Source organism: Onychostoma macrolepis, chromosome 23 (assembly GCF_012432095.1).
Source record: "Onychostoma macrolepis isolate SWU-2019 chromosome 23, ASM1243209v1, whole genome shotgun sequence".
In the NCBI taxonomy this organism is placed as follows: Eukaryota; Metazoa; Chordata; class Actinopteri; order Cypriniformes; family Cyprinidae; genus Onychostoma; species Onychostoma macrolepis.
The window spans coordinates 21,567,869-21,594,228 of NC_081177.1; the positions used below are offsets into that span (position 1 = coordinate 21,567,869).

Sequence of the window (26,360 nt, forward strand, 5' to 3'; positions counted from 1 at the left end):
GGGTGACAGCCTACACTCCAACCCTTCTTGCAGGAAAGAAAGCACTACTCCAATCGTACATCTTCAGGGGTCTTCTTGGCGAGAAGAACACCAGCTCGTGAACAGACTCCACTCCAAGGCAAAAGCCTGCCTCATAGAGATGGCTCTGGCCTGAGTGATAGTGTCTTCCACCGCCGGTGAACAAAACACTCAAGTCTGCCGCGTCTCATCCAGGAACCACACATGGAGGTTCCAAGATCTGGACGTGGGTGCCACATGGTGCTGGTCCCCTGAGAAAGGAGGTCCTTCCTCAGAGGGATGCGCCAGGAGGAGCTGTCACGAGGAGCATGAGTTCCGAAAACCAGTTCTGGGTGGGCCAATACCACCCAACTGGCAGGACCTGTTCTTCGTCCTCGCTGACCTTGCACAGTGTCTCACTGGGGGAAACGCAAACTTGCGTAAAGCCCAAGGGCCTCGGTCAGGGGGTCATACAGCTGGCCGTGGAAGGACTTGTGGGAGGCAACCAGGTTTACCTGAGCTTCCCCGAATCGACTCCAAAACAACTGGATTGTCTCGGGATGGAGTCGCCATTCTCCGGGGAACGTGAGCTGTTGTGAGAGCACATCGGCTGCATGATTGAGCTCCCCCAGGATGTGGGCGGCGTGCAGCGACTTGCGCTGCATCTGATTCCAGAGGAGGACATGGCGGGCGAGTTGTGACATGCGATGTGATCGTAGACAACCCTGCCGGTTGATGTACGAGACCGCAGCAATGTTGTCTGTTCCATATGAAGCAATCCGAGCGGCGAGATTGCTGCTGCGGATGCCATATGCCCCAGGAGCCTCTGAAAGTGTTTCAGTGATACCACCATCCTGCCTCTGAAGGAACTCAGGCAGTTCAGCATGGACTGGGCACGCTCGTTGGTGAGACGCGCCACCACACTCACCGAGTCTAACTCCATACTGAAAAAGGAGTTTCTCTGCACAGGGGAGAGCTTGCTCCTCTCCCAGTTGACACGAAGCCCCAACTGGCTGAGGTGCCAGAGCACCAGGTTCCTGTGATCGCACAACCGTTCTCAAAAGCCGGGCATGCTCGGGACAGTTGAGGATCCTAAAGCCCACTTCCCATAACGGGGCATAACTTAGGCAAAGACATGAGGGGACAGGGAGAGTCTGAAGGGGAGGACACTGTATTGCCATGCCCAACCCTCAAACGCAAACTGATGGTCTGTGTCGAGGGAGAATCGAGACATGAAAGTAAGCGTCCTTCAGGTCGACCGCTGCAAACAAATCCTGGGGTTGGATGCATCTGATGATGCGCTTCTGCATCAGATCCAGGATTGGCCGGAGGCCACTGCCTTTCTTGGGTACGATGAAGTAAGGGCTGTAAAACCCCTGCTTCATCTCAGCTGGAGGGACCGGCTCGATTGCATCCTTTGCCAGGAGGACAGCAATCTCCTCGTGCAAGACAGGTGCGTCTTGGACTGCCACCGAAGTCTCGAGAACGACGCTGAACTTGGGAGGTCGCCTGGTGAACTGAATCGCATAGCCGAGTCGGATTTTGCGAATGAGCCAGCGGGACGGGTTGGGTAGCGCAAGCCACACCCCCAAACTCCATACAAGTGGCACCAAAGGGACAATCGACGTACCAGTGGTGGTGCAGCATAGGGGAGTCGAGCTGGATAGCATAGAAGGCATCGTGTTCTGACTGACCACAGCAGAACTCCCCGTGTCCCCGGAGGGACTGGCCAGAGATGCGTGGAGAGGCATTGCGTCTCCCTGAATTCCTCCCTGGCAAGAGGGGGCGTCGTGGGCGAGAGTGAGGAGGCAGTGCAACGCACACTGTCAGCCCACGACCCTGAGAGAGGAAAAGGAAATTGCTCTTTCTTTGACAATGTGGTTACTGCTGGCCCTTGAGCCAGCAGCGGAACAGAATAATCCCTCCTCCGAGGGAAGAAGCAACGCTGTCCTCGCCATCTCCTGAGAAAGAGCAACTTCCCACATCACCGGGTTGCCTGTGTCAGGGCCGCTTTATCGTGGGGACACGGGGGGCGCCGCACTCCTGTGAGAGGCTCGACGCACCGGCCTAGTTGACGATTCAGCATGGGGCGGAGCAGCTCTGGAGGACGCAGGAGGGAACCCACGGCGACGAGCAGACTGGGAGCTGGCCTGCGGCGGAGCGGTCGTCTTCTGTACTGCTGAGAACTGCTGGGCACAGTCCTCGACAGTGTCGCCGAACAGTCCAGCCTGGGAGACGGGAGCTTCGAGAAAGCGCACTTTGTCAAATCTTTCATCTCAGCCGGGCTGAGCCATAGATGGCACTCTTGTGCTACAAGTGTGGACATTGCCTTCCCGATGGACCATGCTGTAACTTTCGTCACCAAGCGCAGATCCTACGTCAACCTCGGGTTGGTACTACCCTCGTGCATTTTAGTGCTTTGGCTTGGTGTGCTCGCAGAATAGCCATGGCATGCAGGGCAGAGGCAGCTTGGCCCACAGCACTGTAAACTTTGGCCGCGAGAGCAGCCGTCAGCCTAAAGGCTATGGACGGGAGACGAGGACGATTCCTCCAAGTGGCTGCGTTTTGTGGGCACAGGTCCACCGCAACCTCACTCTCCATCTGGGGAATGTCAACATACCCCCTAGTCGCCCCGCCATCGAGGGTAGTGAGGATGGGGGAGGCAGACGAGCAGCTTCTGGCCGAAAAAGGGGCTGCCCACGACATCATCAGCTCCTCATGCACCTCCGGGAAGAAAGGAACCGGGGCAGGTCGTGGTCGTGAGCCACGAGCCGTGCCGAGGAACCAATCATCCCACCGTGAGGGCTCGGGATTGGGAGGTGTGCAAGCCTCAAGCCTGATGCTCGCAGCGGCCCGGGAAAGCACGGCCGTCAACTCTGGGTCCGATTCAGCAGTGGCGACAACACCCGAGGGGGGCCGTCCCGCCGAATCTTCATCCTCAGAGGACGATTGCCCATCCCCCGATGCTGCTAGCGACATCTGATCCTCTATCGGATCGAATTAAACGCTGGGTATGCCTAAGACAGCACAGCAGAATCACCGGGGAGCTACACAGAACAGCTGCTGCGGGAGGAGTGAAAGGTTCGTGGGGACTGGCCCAGCGGAAAGGTTCTCACTGTAACCCTCAGATCGCCCAGAGCACTAATCGATAGTTCTCTGCTCGTGGCAGAGAAGCCAGCGCGGTTAGTGACAGAGGGAGCTCCTCCCATCCCCATGAGGAGAGAGAGGCACGATCGCAGCTCTGCCATGGTTACACGTTCACAACGAACGCGTAAACCATCCACGAACGCAGCTTCAGCGTGCTGGATGCCCAGACACTGAAGACAACGATCCAAAAGGACACGGCCGGAACGGCGTCTTTAAAAAGACGCGAACCGACCGTGATTTGCTCTTTTAGGAAATCTGCTCTTTTAATTGAAGTGCCCAGGGGAATCGCTGAAGACAGGGACACCGCTGTTCACACTGTGATGCCAACCAGAACAGCTTCCAGACAGATCGATAAATGGCTTTGTGGAGATCAACACGTTCATTCACTTGGCCCCCGAAGCAAAAATCTGAAGAGTGGATGCACCTGTTGCCTATTTATACCCGTATGAACGGGGAGTGGCTCAGGTATGCAAAGTCCACTAGCCAATATTCATTGGCGTTTTCTCTTAAAGTCAGAGATGATTGGAGCTCCCAAGTGAATCCCCATATGTCGTCACTCGACATAACTCGTAGTGACTGACAGATAGGGAACATGACAGCATCCAAACGGAAGTTAGAATCCATTGTGTCAACGCTCATCAGTTACTCAGAAAAAACATGGATATTGGCATCTGTGGTACCATGAAGAACCTTCAACATTTATGGAACCTTTCTACTGCACAAAAGGTCCTTTACAATGGAGAAAATTAGATTATTAAACTGGATTAGCTATAAAATGTTTAATAGCCTAATTAAATTATTAAAATGTTCTTTAAACTAAGAAAATAATGGTTCTTTTAAGAACCCAAAATGGTTCTTCTATGGCATCGCTGCAAAAAACCCAAAAACCTTTGAACCATTGTTTTAAAAAGTGTATATTGTCCATTCATCTATTCTCCAAAATGATTATCCTCTGTAGGTTTGAGGATGCAATATATTGTAATATACTGCTAAAGCAATACAACAGTTTATGTGAGGAACAGACTTAAATTAAAATCCTTAAATTCTTCCTATATTGTTGTAGGTTGTGTGTTAAAATAAGTGGTTATTTGGCATTCAAATTTATTCATTGTAATGTTTTGCTGACATATAGTCACACTGTGATTAAAATAATTTTTAAATGAATTAAAAACATTTCTAATCATAATGTTATGTAGATCTGGTAGTTTTTTCTTAGATTTGGTACATTTTGTTTAATCAGATGTTCTTTATTTCCTGTAGTTTCACGGTAACATCACACTCTCTTTTCTTTGTACTGTTTTTTCCTCTACATGCCAGTTGTTTTATATTTGTTGCATTCAGTAATGAAGATGTCAGATGCATATTCCTCACCATGACCCGCAGTCTCTTCCAGTCACAAAGTAATTAATACATTTATTTATTAGGGTCTCTGGAATATGTAATTCTAATTGGTCAGTCACAACATTCTGGTGTGTGTTATTCCCAGATTACAAATGTCGTAGGCCAATTAGCAATACATGAATAACATAACGCTCATCTGAGTCTTTGAGGCTGACACTTCTTTCACATCTCTCATATCATATCATATCACCACGCGAGCTGAGCTCACATTTCCACTTAATATTTTAAGATGAAACTGGACTGGATCAGAACAACTATATAGATTTACTTGATTGTCCATACATCATTAATAAAAAGATAACATTAAAATGTCAGGCTTTTGGGTAACAATTATTTGCAGTCATCATTGTATGGTATCGCACTGCATTAAAAGTGAAAGTGACGTGACATTTGGACAAGTATGATAACCCATACTTGGAATTAGTGCTGCTCTGCATTTATCCCATCCAAAGTGATATCTCCCACACACACACACACACACACAGAACAGTGGGCAGCCATTAAGCTGCAGCACCCAGGGAGCAGTTGGGAGTTTGTTGCCTTGCTCAAGGGCACCTCAGTCATGGTATTGATGGTGGAGACAGCTACATTCACTCCCCCCACCTACAATCCCTGCCGGACCTGAGATGTGAACCCACAACCTTTGGGTTACGAGTCCGACTCTCTAACCATTAGGCCACAACTTCCCCTTCTATCTTTTTTTTTTTTAAGTGAAATGAAAAATATGTTTTGCCCCACAATAAAAAACTAGAGCTTTGATAATAAAACTAAGCATGTAAAAAAATATCATCTTACTAAGACATATTATTGGGAGATATAGAGTGACAACTGATATTTATAAGCATTTTATGCAAGTAGTCTGCTAAACTTTATGACGATCTCATTAATTTACATTACATTGATTTTCATCTTACTTTTGGCCAAATAAATAGCAACTGCACCAAATTGCATATTTTTTTTTTTTATGAGTTTGGGCCTCTGAATAAAATTGAAGTGTTTTTTCATACCTCTAGAGATTACGGTTTATAAAGTTTTAAATATGTGTATTTTTTTACACAAACGCATCGATTCATTTTAGAAGGCCTTTATTAACCCCCGGAGCCATTTAGAGCACTTTTAATGATGGATGGATGCACTTTATTGGGCTTCAAAATCTCAACCCCCATTCTCTGTCATTATAAAGCATGGAAGAGCCAGGACATTTTTTAATATAACTCTGATTGTACCACCCGAATTCCGGAAATGTTGGGACATTTTTTTAATTTGAATAAAATGTAAACTAAAAGACTTTCAAATCACACGTAAGGGACTAGGCTGATGACCTTTGTTGGATGACTGTGGTCTTTGGGCCCTGCATCACTCATCGGCATGATTCTGTCATTGACATTACTTAATGGGCCCAGGAATACTTCCAGAAACCACTGTTGGTAAACACAATCCGCCGTGCCATCTGCAGATGCCAAATAAAGCTCAAGTGCATAAGTGCTTACGGTATGGGCAGCTTGCATATTTTGGAAGGCACTATGAATGCTGAAAGTCAGGTCAAGTCACCTTTATTTATATAGCGCTTTTACAATATAGATTGTGTTAACAGTATCAAATTGGAGGATAGAGTGTCAGTAATGTATAATGATAAGATTAAACACTCAATTTTCAGTTAAAGGCATTTCATTATTGAATTCAGAGATGTCATTGTCTAGCTCAGTTTAGTTTAAATAGTATCTGTGCAATCAAATCGGCGATAATCGCTAGAAATTAAGTGTCCCCAACTGAGCAAGCCAGAGGCGACAGCGGCAAGGAACCAAAACTCCCTCTGTGACAGAATGGAGAAAAAAAAACCTTGGGAGAAACCAGGCTTAGTCGGGGGACCAGTTCTCCTCTGACCAGACGAAACCCGCAGTTCAAAAGTTTATATTTCTATTTTAATTTTGTTGCAATTTCTAACAATAGTAGTATTATGTAGTTAGGTATTTTTTAGGTAGAAAGGTATATAAAGGTTTTAGAGCAACATATGCTCCCCTCCAGATAACGTGTATTTCAGCAGGACAATGCAAAACCACATACTGCAGCTATTACAACAGCAGGGCTTCATAGTAGAAAAGTCCGGGTGCTGAATTGGCCTGCCTGCAGTCCAGATTGTTCACCTATAGAGAACATTTGGTGCATCATTAAACGAAAAATACGTCAAAGACGACCACAAACTCTTCAGCAGCTGGAAACCTATATCAGGCAAGAATGGGACCAAATTCCAACACCAAAACTCCAGAAACTCATAACCTCGATGCCCAGACATCTTCAAACTGTTAGAAAAGAAGAGGAGATGCTACACCATGGTAAACATACCCCCGTCCCAACTATTTTGAGACCTGTAGCAGGCATCAAATTTGAAATGAGCTCATTTTGTGCCTAAAATGGTAAAAAGTTTAAACCTTTGTTATGTTATCTATGTTCTATTGTGAATAAAATATTGGCTCATGTGATTTGAAAATCTTTTAGTTTTCATTTTATTCAAATAATAATAAAAAAAAACGGGTTGTATTTGTCTGAAAGAAGAAAGTCATATACACCTAGGATATGGCTTGAGGGTAAGTAAATCATGGGGTAATTTTCATTTTTGGGTGAACTATCCCTTTAATGTCATTGTTTTATGTTATTGTTACTTCATTGTCACTGTATTATTTTATCTTACTTGTCAGGCTGTTTTCCATTGTTTTAGAAAAAGCCAGTTGTTCTGAGGCTTTTTTGGCAAGCTCTCCATTGAGACTTTAGGAGAAGCTTTAGGAGAAGAGACATGAGAAACCTTTTCTGAAACTTGTTTTGGCTAGTTTTCCATTTTGGAGACATTAGTGGTAGAGACATAAAGAGGAAGCTATGAGAAACCTCTTCTGAAGTTTCTTTTGTTCGGTTTTCCACTATGCAGACTGTAGAAGAAGCCACTTCTGATTGTTTTAATATAGTTTGGCTGGTGGTATTGGGCACTAACTTGGCAAAACTGTGTAGACACAAATTTTGATCTTTCTGGAATAAGCTATCTTGCGACCGAAGATTCTGGAGATTATGTTGAGTGTCATCATACTTGAATCAGCCTCCTCAAGCAGCTCCTCCGATCTTCCAGTTGAGTGAATCCCATGAAAATATGTCCGGGCATGTCAACGGTACTTAAACTTCATTTTGTCAGTATAGATTTTTTTGTAGGCCTGTAGGGTTTTGTATAGCCATGCAAATCTAAATGCCATCTAAAGGTAAACATTTAGGACCTTTATTTTTGTGATATAATCTGCCATTATAACATATTCATGACCACCCATATCCCATTATTTAACACGGTCATGTTTTACTTTTTGACTCTGTAATTGTCATTATTCCCTAAAATATAATTCTCATGTGATTTAGCACAGAATAAGTAGGCAGTACAAAATTACTATCAAATGTATATTTCCCCTAAATCTAATCACATTTTTATATAAAAAGAACTTTTGAGGTGAAATTTTCTTAATGGTCCTAAAATAGACATAATGTTATCTATGCTTTATTTATTCATTTATTTATGTATTGGAAAATAACGGTTACATCCGGTTTGCAGTTCAACACACCTTGATTTGGTCTTTTTTTTCTGATTCTTCATACGCAATGTATTTTTATACCTAGTATTTAAAGGAAATAGATTAGTAATTGTTTTAGTGATTATAATTGGCACTAAGTAAAATAAACATTAAATATATTCATAAATAAAATCTGTGATCTGTCTATTTTAAACATGACATTTTTATAAGCAAGGCTTCATATATTATTCATATCACACACACAAAAAATAATCCAATAAATTCCAGTAATAATAATCATAAACAACAGTGATAATTTCAAGGTAATGTTGGCTAGTTGAGTAGAAGTATGGCTTCATGCCATGCTTTTAAAACGCCTGAAAGGAAAAAAAACAATAATAGCCTACATTAACCCATATTCTATAACAACTGCAACATCTTGTTACAATAGGTGCTTTTCATCATTTTAACCACCAGATGTCCACAAAACAATGAATTTTGAATGAAATGAAATGAATGAAAACAATGAAAAGTAATGAACCCCTTTACAATACAGTTGAAACGAAAGCTTCAGTGCTTCCTGAACTTTGTTTCTCCTGAATTCCTCACTTTAATTGGTGAGGATGGAATTCCTCATTTTATTTCATTCTCTCTTTGATGATAGAGAACTAAACTGCCATGCATTATGGACAATTGAATAATGAGCCATATCGGACACAACAATGAAGTCAACAACGACAGTCGATTCCTTCACCAGAGTCAACTCCTTCAGGCTATTCAGGGTAGATGAATCGACTCTTTTGGAGTCAACTCCCAATCTCTTGTTACCATAGTGTGATACCGGAAGAATGATAGAATTAATTATATTATGCTAAATTATTAGACATGATTTAGCTTTTCCTGGATAAGCTAACTGATTAATATATAAACTGATTCCATAATAAATTTTATTTAATAGTTAAGGTAGTAGACCTATAGTCTTAATTAAAAATGAGTTTAATATTTTATAAATACAAATTTCTCAAAACAATGAATAAATGCTATTTTTTTTTAAAAAGATTAAGATTCAAGGGTATGCAAACTTTTGAACGGGGTCATTTTTATAAATTCAGTTATTATTTTGTCTTGTGGAGAATATATAAGCATCTGTTATGTGAAATAGCTTATTCAGGACAGTATTAAATAAATGATAACATGCAATTTTCATGATCCCTCTTATTTTGTTAAAATTATTAACATTTTGCATATTCTGCAAGGGGCATTTCAGTTTATGAGCACAATTGTATATATAAAATTACCCTCTACTGCACACATTTTGATGGTACATGATAAAAATTATTCCACATAATTTTTGGTTCATTTGGGGTCATTTTATTGATACTCCACTCCAAAATATTTTTTCTGTTGCCTTAGGGCAACATTGTGCAACAATGGTACAGAATCACAGAGAAAATTATCATAAAACAATGCTAAGCAATACAATACAATAAAATGATAAGAGCAATACAAAATCGCAAATCTTTTTCAAAAATGACAAGAAATCATTAAGTAAAAAGGGAAAAACACTTGAAACACACTGATATATTGATTTTGATACAGGCATATGTTTTTATCATGTAGTTTGTCATGTCATATCATGTACTTCATGCCATGAGATTTCACTCCATGTGAAACTTCAAAAAGCATTTTTTCTCTGCTGTGAAACAGATAAATTACAAATTTTGCACATCACTTTGGGTTTTGTGCACCCAGGAACCCTGCATCTTCCCTTCATGTCACACATTATTTGCCAGTGGGAGGTATTGTCCAAAACATCCTTGAAAAGTACCCATTATCGCACAACATTGCCCTGAGGCAACGAAAAGAAAATTTCTGAATATGCAAAATAAAATAAAAAACTTCATAAAACCTGACAAAAAGTTTCTCTACACCTTCACACACACACACACACACACTTTCATGTACAGTTCATGTCATTTTAAATAAGATTACTAAAGCAAATAATCTTGCCTTCTTCTCGCACCATGTGCTCCTGTGACTAAGTGTCAGAACAGGACATCCCACCTTCAAATGGTGCTTGATATTGACTCCCAAACCTTACAGCCCATTCTAATTGGTTGCAATCATTTATAAGGATTCTCAAAGTTTATTACACTGTTTGAAAATAACGCAAATTTAATGTGGGTCTTATTGTAGTAGCAGAATCTCTGAAAGACAATTTTAAAATGCTTTCCAAATTGAACAACTGAATTCTTTTTTACTTTATCCATTTTAATCAGATGCTCTTTTGCCAAAAAGTAGGCCTATCAGCTTTCCTGGAAATATACCGTAATAGCAAGTCACTATTTGAGTCAGACAGCACAAAGTCAAAACCATGCATGAGTAAGAGGCAACATTGCTGCACTAACTGAAAAATGGGTGGCACGCAGGGTTTCCCCACATTTGTTGCCAGTTGAAGACCTATGATTTAAATTACTAGTAGGCTAACTAACCTTCCAATAAATATAGCTACTGAATAACACATCTTATATAAGATGACAGTAAAAGGGTGTATTTTGCTTGTTTTTATATCATTTTATTTTAAATATGTGTTTCAGCTCACAAGCACCATGCATTTCCACCATGAACCTCTAGGGGTCAGGAACGCATTGGGAATAGATTTAGTTTCTTTTAAAACAGCATAAAGACAATGAAAGTTGTTGTACACATTTCCCCCCCAGAATACCACACAAACTTTTTATTTTATTTACTCAGAATAGTATTGACTGCTTGTTAATATTATTTCAGAATTATTTTTGTCTAGATGGTTTAGAGTAAGTAATTACTAGGGATTAACTGAACCATGCTAACCAATCAAACCGAGAGCCCTTAACTTTCTGACATGTCTTTGCAGGTTGTGGGTTTTGTACAGAGGCTAGTTAGTTAACACGATAAAAGACATGGAGACACGTTTTAGGTAAACACTTTATTTTTGGTAGCAAAAACAGCACCTCAGAAAACAGGATACACAACGGGCAACGTCTCTCTTAATTGCCAGAGTACAATGAAATGACAGTCTCTACTAAATAGGCAAGTCACGTGGATCTACCACTAACATGCTAGTAATTTAGTACAAATTCAAACATATCCCTTCATAGTTAATGTGGAAATCAGTTTCTTAGCATGTTGAGCAGTTCAGCTAAATGGCTAGCTCATGTTAGTGGCACATCGAGGATTGTCCAGCCTACACACGTGGCCATGTTGTGCAAAGTAAGATCTGAAGACAGTATTGTTGGGCAATGGCCTGAGGGCGTGAGTTTTTAGTGATGTGGATTAAGGCACGACAAGAGCAGTGTGAGTATTTGGTCCCTCTGAAATTCTTGGGTCAGTGTGAATGTTTTATTGCTTTACAACCTGGTTTATGGCTGCATTGGTCCCTTGGACCTGCCGCAGTCATAACGGTTGAGAGGGAAGGTTGGGAATGCATAGGCGGCGTGAGGTGACAGAATTGGGGAAGGGGACTTGCTCAATCTTGGACGACCTCAGAGGACTCAGACACAACTCTGCCATCCTTGGTCTCGATCATCTTGATCACAACGCTCTTCTTGGTCTGAGAGACAGTGTCACCGTAGCCGCTACCAGAGCTGTAGCCACCACCGTAGCCACTGCCAGAGCTGTAGCCGGCACCGTAGCCGCTGCCAGAGCTGTAGCCGCCACTGTATCCACCACCGTAGCCACTGGAATAACTAGAGTAGTTGCTGTGGCCGCTGCTTGCGCTTTCCATTGGATAAGCGCCATAGCTCGCTATCGAGACAGAAACATGAAGAAGTTAGATTGGGATCTCCTGCATTTCATATAGTTGTAAGAATTGTCATGTACCTGAACCCTGAAAAGACCAGCAAGAAATGTCCATGATACAAGAGCATCCCATGCTGGGCTTTTCAGTTGTGTTCTCTGTGATAAAGAGTCAAACTTACAGCTCTGTTTTGAGATATTGATGGTCTTGATTCCACTTGCCAGTCTGTTGGAGAAGAGTGAACAAGAAGTATGAGACTCTGAATTTTATCTCAAAAATAGAGCACTAGGTCTCACAGCAAGCATGCATTTCATTGGCTCACCTGTCCTCCTCTCCTTCCAGGAGCTTCCTGTATGTGGCGATCTCAATGTCCAGGGCGAGTTTGACGTTCATCAGGTCCTGATATTCTCTAATCTGGCGGGCCATGTCCTGCTTGGCTCTCTGAAGGGCATCTTCCAGGTCTTTAATGCGAGCCTTGGCATCTCTCACGGCCAACTCACCACGTTCCTCTGCCTCTGCGATCTGGTTCTCCAGATTGGCGCGCTATCGAAACAAGACATATTTGTGCTTATAGTTTCACTCCTAATGCCTGTTACCTTACAAAACTAATTTAATATTCAATTATTCTACATTTTTTGTTTGTGTAGTTGCATACCTGTCCTTTCACAGCATCGATCTCGGACTGCAGTCTCTGAATCATGCGGTTAAGATCAGCGATCTCTGTCTTTGTTGATCTAAGGTCATCACCGTATTTGGTGGCAGATGACTGCATCTCCTCATACTGAAGAACAGAACATACAAAGTGCAAGATTTAATATCTCACGCACCTCAATAGTAAAATTAGTTTTGAACAACTAGATTAAGACTTTACAGTTTGGATTAAAAGATAACGCACTTTGGATTTGTACCACATCTCAGCCTCAGCGCGGCTTCGGTTAGCGATGTCTTCGTACTGAGCGCGGACCTCAGCGACGATGGAGTCCATGTCGAGATTCCTGCTGTTGTCCATCTCCACAACGACTGAGGTGTCCTTGATCTGAGACTGCAGCTCACGGATCTCCTACAAGTTCACAACGAGAGAGAGCACGACATTATCAAAAGGCGTTTTGTCATAAGCAAGTAAACTATATGTTTGGTGGGAATCTCTAGCTTTAATTTACCTCCTCAAAGATCTGCCTGAGGAAGTTGATCTCATCGGTGAGGCTTTCCAGTTTGGCCTCCAGCTCAACCTTATTCATGTAGGCCTCATCGACATCCTACGATAAGCAAACATAATTTAATCATCATTAAGATTAAAAAAAGTGTTTATGAGTAGTAAGAGACAATCTACGAACCTTCTTGATGAGCACAAAGTCATTTTCACACTCTGTGCGCTTATTGATCTCATCCTCATACCTGAAGAGAAGAAAGTGACATTGGTTAAACTCATTGTTTGAATTGTTTATAAATGGGGTTTGTACACTAGGGGGCAACAGTGCTCCATTTTTGTAGAAAGAAACGCTTATCAGGTTTTTCTGAATTCAGTTCGGTGTCTCCCGTGTGTATTAGCATTAATCGGCCCATCAGATTTGTTTAGAGGTCCATGAAAGATGCTGCGTAGATGTTTGTTCAATAGCTGTAATCTATCTGACTCATGCTGACGCCCATTTAATTAAGGCACCAACATGTTTTTTTTTCAATGGGATATTATGTAAATCGCTGAAATGCCTACAATGTGATTCCAGTCTCAAAAAGGTTGGACAATGGGCAGGTATACCAGGGAGTGACTATTCACTCAACCACGCAGTTTCTGTATCAGTTACATAAGCCACATTGGATAATGAATTGAGTTTATTCCCATCAGACCTTTAAACATGTTTTCCCTCAATTTGAATTTATAGAGCCTAATTTATTCTGGGAACACTTAAGTGCACCACAAAATCCTGCTTTGACAATACTTGGGCGCTGTCCATTCCCCAGACCAAAACGTCCGGCCAAATTAAAATTAGGCTTTTGTGAAAGCCATTGTACGTACTTGTTTTTGAAGTCCTCAACAAGGCCTTGCATGTTGTGGAGGTCAGCCTCCAGCTTCATTTTGTCGTTGCCAAGGCCGTCGAGCTGTCTGCGCAGATTGGTGATGTAGGCCTCGAACATGGCGTCGATGTTGGAGCGTGTGGTCGTCTGGTTCTGAAGAAGGCTCCATTTTGTCTCCAGCATCTTGTTTTGCTGCTCCAGGAAACGTACCTACATTGGCAAGATGAGAATAGAGGTTTTGTCTCAATCAAGGCACAAATGAAAACCATACTTGGCAGTAAGCGCAGCTTCAAAGAGCAACGCCCCCAGACCGATGCTGCAAAGTCATTTTGGAATCATGGTTCTGTGCCAGCTCACAAAAGTGAGACCATATGTCAACATATTGCTTCTTGACAAAGGAAACCACTGTTTTCTTTAAATAACGAGAAATGCACAAGTTTTCAAGTTTTCAGTTTGTAACGCTTTATTCCCTTGGAAATTGTGATGCATATTCCAGTAGGACATCAGGAAGGGTGACTAAAGCTGTACTTATCCTGTGGAATTTACTTTTTGAAGATTGGACTATGTAGTTAACATTCAAGCGACGGCAGGAAGAGACCAGATCTGCTAAAAAGTGTGTAAACGGTGGGCGGAGAGCAAATAATTCAGTGATAACACTTTAACAGCTCAAGGTGAACATTGCACACACAAGTAGATTACAGTAAATGTGTCACTGAGCCAGATGACTTTACTAATCAGCTTTCTCATTCAAAACAGTATGTTTTAATCAAATAATGTAATGCAAAGTAGACTATTATAGTTAAGAGGAAGGGCACAAAGACGCAAAGGCTTAAAAGTGAGGCAGAATATTTCCTCCTCTTGTTGAACACTGTTACGTAACCTATCCAGAACATGACCCCAGTTCTTCAAATTAAATATTAACTATCTAGGTATGTGACTATCTTTTCTTCAAATATGGATCATTCTTGTTTGGAAATGTAATAGTTTGTAATAATTTAACAATGTTGATATGCAGATAAGAGGTTTCATGTCCTGCAGGACGTCCTTATTTGGGTGTGGACTCTCCACAAGGGTTTCAGAAGAGCCTCAGGGCATCCCATTCAAATGAAAATCCCTCACGCTCTGACCATGTACACACCCTTTTCTACACTTTCCATAAGTCTAGTTTCTTTCTCTTTGATGAGAATGTATCCAATCCCACATATATTTTAGGTACCACACTAGATTAACTTCTAGAGATGTTTTAAGCAAGGACATGCAGTCTTGGGGCTTTTTTTTGGGTTATTACGACCTTTAGTTTGACTCATACCTGGAAACTCTTTGACTAATAAAACTTCAAAGAAAGAAACTTTAAACCCACCTTATCAATGAAGGAAGCAAAGCGGTTGTTGAGGGTCTTGATTTGGTCTTTCTCCTGGGTGCGGACAATTTGGATGTTGGGGTCGATCTCCAGGTTCAGAGGTGCCAGGAGGCTCTTGTTGACGGTGACCGCTTGGATGGGTGCTACGACACCGGTACCCATGCCCATTCCCATTCCCATTCCCATGCCAAGACCGTAGGCTGAAGAGCTGCTGATGAAGCTGCCACCTCCCATACCACCTCCCATTCCACCTCCCATTCCACCTCCCATGCCACGGTTGGCACCTCCATAGGAGCTGCGCACACTGTAACTCTGCCGGCTGGCGCTGGGTCCAGAGTAAGACATACTGCTGAAGCTGCGTGGGGCAGATCCAGAGGAAGAGGACTTCACAGTGTAGCTGGTTTTCTTGGTGAACGACATCCTGCTGATGTGTTTTCTGTCTTGTGCTGGTAGAGAATGACCTGGAGCAGGGGGAGCGAGAGCAGCAGATATGAGCCTTGTCTGCTGTGCTGGAGAAACTCGAGCAGATAGAGAACAGCAGACTCTGCCTCCTACTATATGTGCTGCTGAGTGGGAGGAGCCAAAAGGACGCTCTGATTGGCTGGTGCTTAGGTGTAGAAGGTGGGTGTGGTTGAAATTCAACACTCGTATCCCTACATTCCTAGCCTAACCAGTACATGGATGATTTTGTAACTCAATATGACTAGAAACAAATATTTTTTTCTGGAAATGTTAATGGTTGAAACAATGACTTCTGGCTTCTGTAGTTTCCCCTTTTCTTTAGATAATTCTGGTTAATATATATTATTTGTTCTGTCAAAGAATGGATCGCTTTGATAAAAGCCAAAATACAAAGTGTGAACACATAATAATATGTCAATAATATTAAACACTGATACTAAAGTATTCTAATGCTGCAACAGAATCTACAAGTCAATGTGTCACACTGGAATAGCATGCAACTATGGATTTGCCTATACAAATAAGACATCTGGAAGGTGTTAAATTTCACTTTAAACCTCTGACAGCTGACATGTTTTATCTCTGAACACTGGAAGGTGCACAAAGTGGAGCATGTGATGTCCAGCTGTGCTTTAGCATTTTCTCCAGTGATATAACATGTAAATCCATACAAACATTATATGGTAACTCAAAGACTCTGTAGAGTTGAACTAAACATGGTGGAAATTAAGTATGTCACATTGCAAATCATAACTTTACAGACAGGACTATAAGCAAACCTAGTTGAAACTGTCTTACATCATAGATGCCACCAACAGTTTCTCAGGTTATGGCAGGCAAAATCTACCCCTAAGGTCCTGAAGCCCCCTGGAATCCAGAGACCTCCTAAAGTTAACCAGGTTTATGGTCTCTCTGGGTTTATAGTTAAATAACCAGAGGCTTGTTTTTTAAAACATGGCTTGAAGGTGATGAAGGCTCTGAGTTTGAGTTTTGGGAAAGCCATATGATAAGTTTGGGCCTTCTCCAGTTTTAGTTTGTTAAAAGGTAAGAGATTTAATGGGTTTAAAATGGCACGTTTAATGATTTGCACTGTATCTTTACAGATATGTGACTTTTTTTCTTGTTTTGATTTAATTGCCATTGGATATTGCAGAAGCTTCTAGATGACCACACCAATGCACTGGAATTCTTGTTAATTCTCTAAGCATTACAGTATCTGCTCAAACAAAACTGTATCTGCCTTGACCTGTTCCTCCAGCACAGTCCTTTCCATTGACCACTATGATTTCATCACCAGATGTTTCTGTGCTTGGGTCATCAGGTGTGGCGTGTGCTGTTACATTAAAAAGGCCTCATCACTGAAGTCAATAATGTTAATCAAGTCAGATAACAATTTCAACAATTTCCACAGAAATGGGATGACCTGCTGTAGTGCACGTGTCAAGTGTCCGCTCTCTTTCATTATTGGATAATACAAGAGCATTTAGAAAAGTTACTGATTTAATCATCAGTATCTTCAGATCCCCTCTGCTTTAATCTTCTTCACTGGTCTCCAGTCATGGATTCATAATACCTCAAGGCGCTGGCCTTTCCTAAGATTACAGAATCCCGGCTATTGTTTTTGAGAGGAACCAGGGAAAACCTGATCAGGCTCACTTTTTCCATGCAGACATAATACGGCTTTATTTTCAGGCATGCCCTGATAATAACTTTGGACTTCACAATATCCAAACAATTAACAAGAGAATTTATTTATTTATTATCATATAGCTGCCTGAAAAAACAAAAACAAAAAACAATGCAATCAAGTCCCATTCATTTATGGAATGTGACTTTACAAAGGGAACACAATTATATACATATTGATAACAACAAACAAACAAATAAATAAAGTCTATTTTTCCATAAATGTTAAAATAATAATAATTATTGTTATTAGTAATATTTATTGAATAATTAAACTAATGATGATGATGATGATGATGATGATAATAACAATAATAATAATAATAATAATAATAGTGTTAAATAAAAAACTAAATAATTTGTCAGTGGTTTAAGTAAAATAAAATTAATTAATATATATTCTCTGAAATTCTCTGAAGTCTTATTTAGTAAACTACATTATTGCTTTTCAAGCAAATGTTTAATTTTAAGTATATTTTCCCATAAATGTTAAATTAATAATTATTAATATTTATTAAATAATAAAAAACAAACAAAAACAAATAATAATAATTTGTCAGTGCGTTGAAGTAAAATAAAATTAAACAAGTCTTATTTATAAATAAATAAATAAATAAATAAATAATAATAAAAATAATTATTATTATTAAACATAAAAACAAAGCAAAATAATTTGTCAGTGGTTTAATAAAATAAAATGAATACATACTCATACATGAAGAACTACATCATATTTTAAGAGTATACCTGATATTTTACCAGAAACATGACAAAATACCAAGAACATGATTGTTTTGAGCAATCAAATTTCCAAGTTTTTCTAGCCATTTGTACCAGCTTTTGAAAGCAGCTGAAGTTTCTTAAGGACAGCCCTGCAGGAAGCATTCATGCCACTGAAACTAAGATATTTTGTAAACCAATGTGCCTATGACTCACACTCTCTACTCAGAGAGTGAAAATGCGCCTCAGAATTACAATGTCTCTCTGTCTCATCTTTTGCCTTGAACCCCACTAAACGAAAAGACAAAGTGTACCATAACTAGTAGTTAGTGGAATGTTTTCTAACATTCTCTAAATGTAAAAACAGGTGTGTCTGTTCTGTTTTTAACTCTTCCTGGACATTTTTCTGTCATTCCCTGTATCTTATCTCATAATCAACATGAAAACAAAACCAAGCGTTATGAATCTGCAAGTCTCTGCCCAGAACATTGCTTAATTATAAGATTCCTCATTTCACGCAGGTATGGTGACTGACAGTGTCACTTTTTGTGACAGCCAGACAGAAGACCAGCATGCCAAGCCTTCCTCTAAAGCTCTTGTGTACATCCATATGTGAATCATTGTAAATCATTATAAGGGTTTCTTGCATGTTTTCATGCCGTCTAATAACAAGGGAGTGAATTAGAAATGAAGCTGTTAATTTCATAATGCACATTCTTTATGCACAGAGTTAAGAGTCAGTTATGAATCATGTTGAATGAGGATTTCATTATAGATTTGCAACCTGATATTCCTGCTGTACTTGACTCTGTATACACTTCACAATCTAATTGAATCCCTCTAACTTGAACTTTGATTGTATCTGATCACATCAAGTGACTGATACTGTTAGAATCAGCTGAGCCCTTTGAAGATGGCCTTCTGACAGTCACTTCACCCCAGCAGAGAACAATGAATAGTGTGAACTTTGTATTGTGAGAAACAATGATATTTGATGCTTTGACGGTTCAGATTTCAATGTTGCTTAATGCTTTTAGTTTAGCTTCACTGGTGAATGGTTTCATCCACTCAGCACATACTGTGTTCGATTATCTTTGTGAAATCGGAGACACCCCACTACACCCAAAACACATACGCACATACGACTTTCTCACTGATCACTCCCTCAAGGTGTGTCACACTAGACTTCATGCTAAATTACTGACCCTGTGTCAGATACGGGCGACAGGATGAGATGTCACACTCTACGGCTGGTGTTAGTAATCAGAATTCAGGAAACAGGATATGATGTCTCTATCTGTTTTAAAAAAAATATTAAGCAGCACAGCTGTTTGATAATGCAACGATGATAATAATAAGAAATGTCGAAAAGATAAGAAAAATTATAAAGATTATAATTATAAAGATAAGAAAAATAAGAAAATTTCAGAAGAATCGTGTGATACTGAAGACTGAAGTAATGATACTGAAAATTCAGCTTTGCTTATTTTTGCTATTATATATTATATATTTCACAATATTACTGTTTTACTGTATTTTTTTTTATCAAATATATGCAGTCTTGGTGAGCATAAGAGACTTCTTTCAAAAATATTAAACTCTAAATTTTGAACAGTACTGTAAACATTCAGAATTCACTGATCTTAAACCAGAAATATGCTTATAAGCCTCAAACAATAAACCCATCACTTCTGATTTTCACTGGCCCACCACAGAACAATCTATTTTTATTTTTAACAAAGCATTTTCATATTTCTTGATATTTTCAGTATCAAAATTGAAATATTGATATTTTCAAATAAAATTTTTAATTTTTTTGCGTTCATAATAAGTTTATTACAAAATGTGATTTTTACTGAAAAAAAAAAAAAACTATGGCATGTGATGCATACATTATTGCTTGGTTTGTAGTTTTCATTCATACTGTTGTGTTAAAGACTATCACAAGTAATTTTTGCAAATTTGACAAAGCATCATCCATGTTTGCCCTCTATATAACATTACCTTGATGACAAATCATCAAAATTGTAGAATACACCACAGAAAACCAAATATGTAAGTCTGTCAGGTATTTAAAAAAAAAAAAAAAAAAAGATGTACAAAATCAATTAAAAATGGCAGAAAAGATAAATGACACATCTGTCAGCTGGCCCCAAACACTCTCACTCATTTGCATGTATATGAATGGAAAAAATGAACACAAAGTCTATAGTGTGGCCACACGTTCACTCATCGTTGTGAATTGATTGTGAGTAAAAACTAATTCAGGCATTGGAGAAATCCCAAATGTCTTAGGATGACCAAGGCATTGTAAAAATGCCAAAAACTTGGATCTGGGATATTTTCAGACAACCTCCAATCTCAATCTCCATGAGTCTAAGCACAAAACATGTGCAGCATTTGTTCAAAAGCTGAAATCTGATAGTAGGACTGAGAAAGAATGGAGTGCAAGATTCCTCAGCGGTGAAATATTCTGTGGCTTTCAGTGGTTGAGCGCTTTCTGTACCTCTGCTCAGTACTTCCCCAATGGCCGCCTGACCAGAGACCACGCCTCTAGTTGTCATGGCAGCAGGGTCACCACAGAACACAAACTACTACTGACACAGATTCATGTCTCCTGGCCTCTGCTACACAGTGATTGGTTGTTAAAGTTTGACAAGAAAAGGCTTGTCATATAAATGTTTATCAAAGATAATCATCATGAAATAAAAAAATCTTACCCTGGAAAAGAAAGTGGAAGTTACTTGGAACTTGTTTCACTTTATTTTTCTTTCTTTCTTTGTCAGTTTGTAAAACCACACATGCATATTTTCATAATTATGTGTATTGAAATGTGCTAATGAGGAAAAACATTTCATGTTATCGCCAAGAGCAAAGTTACTTCAAACACTCATAAATCACTCACCTTGAATGTACTCTGGTATGTTATGGCAGGACGTTGTGCATGTAACACAAACTGCTAAAAATAATATGGACTGTAAAAACAAGTGTACAAACACTGAAACGTGCAAACATTTAAACAATTTTTTTATTACACGGCTCTCTGAAACACTTATTCCATGATTTTTTTTTTCATTTAAGTAAATTTACTCTTTCTACTTTAGCTTCTTTTAGCTATTTTAGCTTTTTACTTTTTCTAAGTTTATTTATGTTACTTCATTATGAGTAATCTGTATCTTGGCAAGCTACACTGTAATTTTGATACAACTGATTGATATATGTTTATATAAGGCCTTTTGAATGCAGTATTTGGTTGTTGGGTGGATATTTCTCACTCCTGACAATAGCAGACATAATATCCGTCCTCTCTAAAGTATCCTAGCATATGGAATGAATATGGTGGGGAATGCAGCCTCTCTCTGGTTAGGACATGGATATTTTTGGATTGCATGGGAAATCCATGGAAGAATTTCAACCGTTGCAGTATTATTGGAACCTGCGTGTTCATGATTCAGAGTTTCTACAACTCAGAGCAATTTCTGCAGCCTATGCCTGGTTTGTGTGGGTGTGTCTAGAAGGAAAGGGAGGGCTATACTTGAGTTGGAAGAGAGGGGGAAAAAAAATCAATCTCTGTGGTAGCATTGTTCAAATAAGTTTCTGTTATCCTCAAAACCAGGCCCGGACTGGCCATCAGGAGCACCAGGAGAATTCCCGGTGGCCTGGCGACTGATTTGGTCCGCTACCCTGTGTTAGGCTGCTATTATTATTAATATTTTATATTTATGCCTTCTCAATGTACCATAGCAAAATTCAGCTTGTCACTGCAGCAGTACTCTTAAAAGGACATCTTTGCACCTTTTTTTTACCTTCTTAATAGGTACATATTAGTAGCTTAGAGTAGTAATTCATACCCTTTAGGTACTAATATGTAGGCCTGCCTATTAGGGGTAAAAAAGAAACAAAGATGTCCTTTTAAGGGTACTGTGCAGTGACAAGCTGTTGTACCCCAAAAGGTGCAATTTTGGTCCCTTTTTTTCCCTGTATATAGCCTATACATCCACAACAATTTCTGAAACCACAGACAACCCTATTGTTTGTATGGCCATCACATAAAAAGGTCTAAATCCTTAGTCTGGGGCCGTGGAAAATAATTAAAGGTTCTCTCTCGCACTGTACTTTCACTTCCCTTTCCCTTTTCTTCATTTTCCCCAATATCTCTGTCTCTCCCTTTTTTCCTGTACCTGTCACTTCTTCACCAGCAGGTCTACTGTTATGAACAAAACTGTGTCCACCTTGTTGAAAACAACCACCTCATTTCAATTTGTTAGCACAGAATGTTATTTATCTTAAAATGACTTAAATACCATAGATTTAACAAACCTATATTTCATACAAATATACACTACCAGTCAAAAGTGTTTGTAAGATTTTAAATATTTTTTTAAAAGAAGACTCTTCTGCTCACCAAGCCTGTATTTATTTGATCCGAAGTACAGCAAAAACAATACAATTTTGTAATATGTTTTACTATTTAAACTAACTGCTTTCGATTTAAATATATTTTTAATGTAATTTATTCCTGTGATCAAAAAGCTGAATTTTCAGCATCATTACTCCAGTCTTCAGTGTCACATGATCCTTCAGAAATCATGCTAATATGCTCATTTGCTTTATTACTTTTATTTAGCAAGTATGCTTTAAATTGATCAAAAGTGATAATAAAGAAATCACAGGAATAAATTACATTTTAAAATATATTAAAATAGGAATCAGTTATTTTAAATTAAAATATTTCACAATATTACTGTTTTGCTGTATTTTGGATCAAATAAATGAAGGCTTGGTGAGCAGAAGACACTTCTTTAAAAAACATTAAAAAATGTTTACTGTCTTATCTTACTGATCAAAACCTTTTTGACTGGTAGTGTATTAAAACACATTTTCTAAAGTGCCTAAATGTCAAAATTAGTACAATATATTTGTTGAAAAATTCTAATACTGAACACACTATTGAATTATTAGGCTGTGACTCATATTATTTCTGTGTGGCTGTCTGCTCTAGCTCCCTCCCTCCCTGTACAATAAATCCATGTGAATCCATGTGTGTCTCTGCTAAAAATTTGTATGTAACTTTAAAATCAATATTGATGTTCTTTAGCACAGTATTCTGAATGATGATAATAATGGGGTGCTACTGATAGCCTAACAGATACAGTTTAATACTCAACTACATTAATAAAGACAAAACTATCTAGTGTATTTACAGATGAAACTGACCTGCACTTGAAGCCCTGAACAGGTTAGTGATGTTGCTACATTTTACTGCTTCTTATCTTCAGGCCTAGGGTGGCCAGACGTCCCGGAAAAAACAGTCCCGTATTTCAGCTCTATTTTTTAGTGTCCCGACTTATTTCGAAAAAATCTTGTTTTGTCCCGTATATCCCAAAATTTCTTTACGATTGGGTGATCAGAGCGAGTAGTAGAAGTGTTCTATCACGCAAGAACAGCCTAATCAAAGGTAACTAAGCTGGTCATAAGAAAACCTGCTTAATAATTATGCGCACCTGAATATAAGGCGTTTTTCACTTCCAGCCTTCATGAACAATTATATATCAGTTATAAATGATTAAATAAAAGATTAATAGTAGTTATACATATTGATGTCGTTTGGAATTGGTAAACTGTGCTTGGAAAAAGTATGATCAGAATATCAACTTGCATAATAATTATGCATGCACTGTATTTTTCATCTTCCGCTGTTGTCGGTAATGCAGGGAATGTTGTGATTGGTTGTCAAAGCAGCCAATCAGAATTTAGAAGCCTTGTCTCTGATTGGCTGGAATTATGGCATATTGTAATGCTGGGTTGTGTTGAGCAAGCGAGCCATTGGCATTTAGAGAGCACTGAGGGCGGGCATCACTAGCAAGCTAGTGAAATGTTGCACGCGCAAGAGAGAAGGTCTGCACCCATCCACAAACTTATTTTAAATGCAAAATAGATTTTCGTGCCTTTGTGAGACGAACATTTTCTCCACAAAACTCAGTTCGCGCACGTGCAAAATGCACTTTTGTGCACTCAAAATATGATCTTTCGCGGTCAGAATTGTGGCAGAGATCTAACCCCGTAGTAGAACAAAATTACCATCCAATCACAATTCGATATCGATTAACTTGCAGTAGTATGAGTGAAGGCGGGACAGGTGGAATCACGCTAAATAACACAACAGAAGCGTGATCCCTGTTCTGCGATCAGTTCTCCTTGCGCCATTGCCAAATACACACACAGCTGTCAAAATATCCATCGTGTGGAGTATCCCAGCTATTTTTAGTTGTACAAAACAGTTAGTTTTGCTGCTTGATATAGAAAATTTGTGTGTCTTACAATATTATTTTATTTTATACTACGGGGCCGTTGAATGCTTGAATCTGATTGGCTGACGAACGTTCTAAGGTGTGCAATTATTTTCATGGAAACGCACGGCGAACATAGTTCCAGGCAGCTCTTGACTGCATTACATGACCATATCACTTCGCCAAATGATTTCTGTTATTTCAAAGGTCTTACAAAAGCAAAATAACCAAAATCCACAATGACACTGGCCAAACAAATAAATATAGTAAGCAATATTATAAAAATGACAGATCATTTCCATATTTTGGCCACAAAATTACGTTTTATTATGTATGGTACATATCTCCCTCACACACATGAACATACACGCTAATGTTGTAAGCGCTACTCTGACGATTTTATCAGTAACAGTAAGTTTAACAACTTACAAACTATGACTTCTCACAAGCGAAGTAACAACGGCGCTGTTCGTGAAGAAAATGAACTTAAAGTTTCACAATTAGTAACGTTGGAGACATTAGCCGAAAACTTTTGAGAGACGCACACAGACTCCCAGAGGTAATTCACATGCTCTCTCTCTCTCTCTAATAACTTAGTTATTAACTGCATTAATCTGCTATCACCGTCTCAAGCCTCCGTTACTCCGTCTAAAATGATGGTTTGGAATTAGCAACGGCGGCGATGGAGAGTTTTAAGTACAAAAACCAGACAAATACCTTGAAATACATCATCTGATTGATGTCTCGAGGTGTGGCAACCGTAGTATAAGCGGAATAATTGCTTCCGGGCCGCTGAATTATTAGAAAAATAATACACACCGCTTCAGTTTTACTGTACGTTGTTATTCTTCTCGTTATTTATCTATAACGGCTAATGAACCGGAAGTCTCACCCATAGGCTGACTTCCGACTTGAAGAAAAAGGTGGATAGGCTATCAGTAAGTCTCGAACGATACATCAGTAAATATGTCAATATTTGAACTATACTTAGTACGAAATAAATGTATTTTAAACAGATTACTTTTTTTACTAGGGTTGTTTCCACCATAAACTCAGAATTGCAAGATATACAAAGTCCAAAATCTGAGTTTATTTCTCATAATTATCCCTTTTTTTCCTCAGAGTTTGTGTGTATATATTTCGCAGTTCTGAGTTTGTATCTTGAAATTCTGTGTTTATAGGCCTATCTCTAGTTCTCAAATGTTTTTTTCTCAGAATTGCAAGAAACAAAGTCTGAATCGTGTGATTAAAAAGTCTCAATTACCTTTTTTATGTATTATTTAGTGGTGGAAACAGGCTTCCATACAAAATAGTGCAGAATGTGCAGAATACACCAATGTGCAATGGGACAAATTAACTGAATTGGCTATCATTTTTATAAACAATCTCTTACTTGACACCTTCTCGATCAGACAGCAGAAAAGGTAAGACATTTTTACATAAAATTGGAATAAAAAAAAAAAAATGTCTGGAAATAATAATAATAATCAGGTCATGTGACAAAAACATATCATACTTTTTTGAAATATTTATTGTTCCATAATGTGTTGTTTACAATGCATTTTTGAAAAAAAAATATATATATATATTTTAAATAGCAAGAAGCATATAGTATGGAGTAAATAGCGCTAGTAATGCACACCTAAGATGTCAGAACTTCCCTCAGCTCACAGTTTAAGACTCTTTCTCCTGTCATTATGATCTTTGTCTTGTTCTTTATTGATCTCTGTATAACTCTTTGTCTCCTCCCTTTTCACACAATTCATTCACATCTTCTGTAAATGAATCACCTACTACCACCAGACAGGAATCTCTGGCAAACATCTAACGAGTGTATCCTGACGAGTGTATTCTAAATATCATAAGTTTTCAGTTTCACAATTACCTACACACCCAGTTCTAACAGTTAAGGAACACTTGTCCTTTCACACTTTGATTAAGATCATTTAGATGTAGATTGCTGTTGT

The 26,360-nt window shown here is 39.3% G+C and overlaps 1 protein-coding gene across 1 annotated transcript; it reads right to left on the bottom strand.

The window, feature by feature from the left end:
- Nucleotides 1-11,037: 11,037 nt before the first annotated feature.
- Nucleotides 11,038-15,768, bottom strand: krt8 (keratin 8). Its single transcript, XM_058762376.1, has 9 exons — nucleotides 15,236-15,768; nucleotides 13,877-14,085; nucleotides 13,197-13,257; nucleotides 13,023-13,118; nucleotides 12,758-12,922; nucleotides 12,518-12,643; nucleotides 12,185-12,405; nucleotides 12,044-12,087; nucleotides 11,038-11,870 (listed from the first exon to the last, which is right to left on the bottom strand). The coding sequence occupies exons 1-9, from the start codon at nucleotides 15,653-15,655 to the stop codon at nucleotides 11,593-11,595; spliced, it is 1,620 nt and encodes a 539-aa protein (XP_058618359.1). The 5' UTR covers nucleotides 15,656-15,768; the 3' UTR covers nucleotides 11,038-11,592.
- Nucleotides 15,769-26,360: the final 10,592 nt, after the last annotated feature.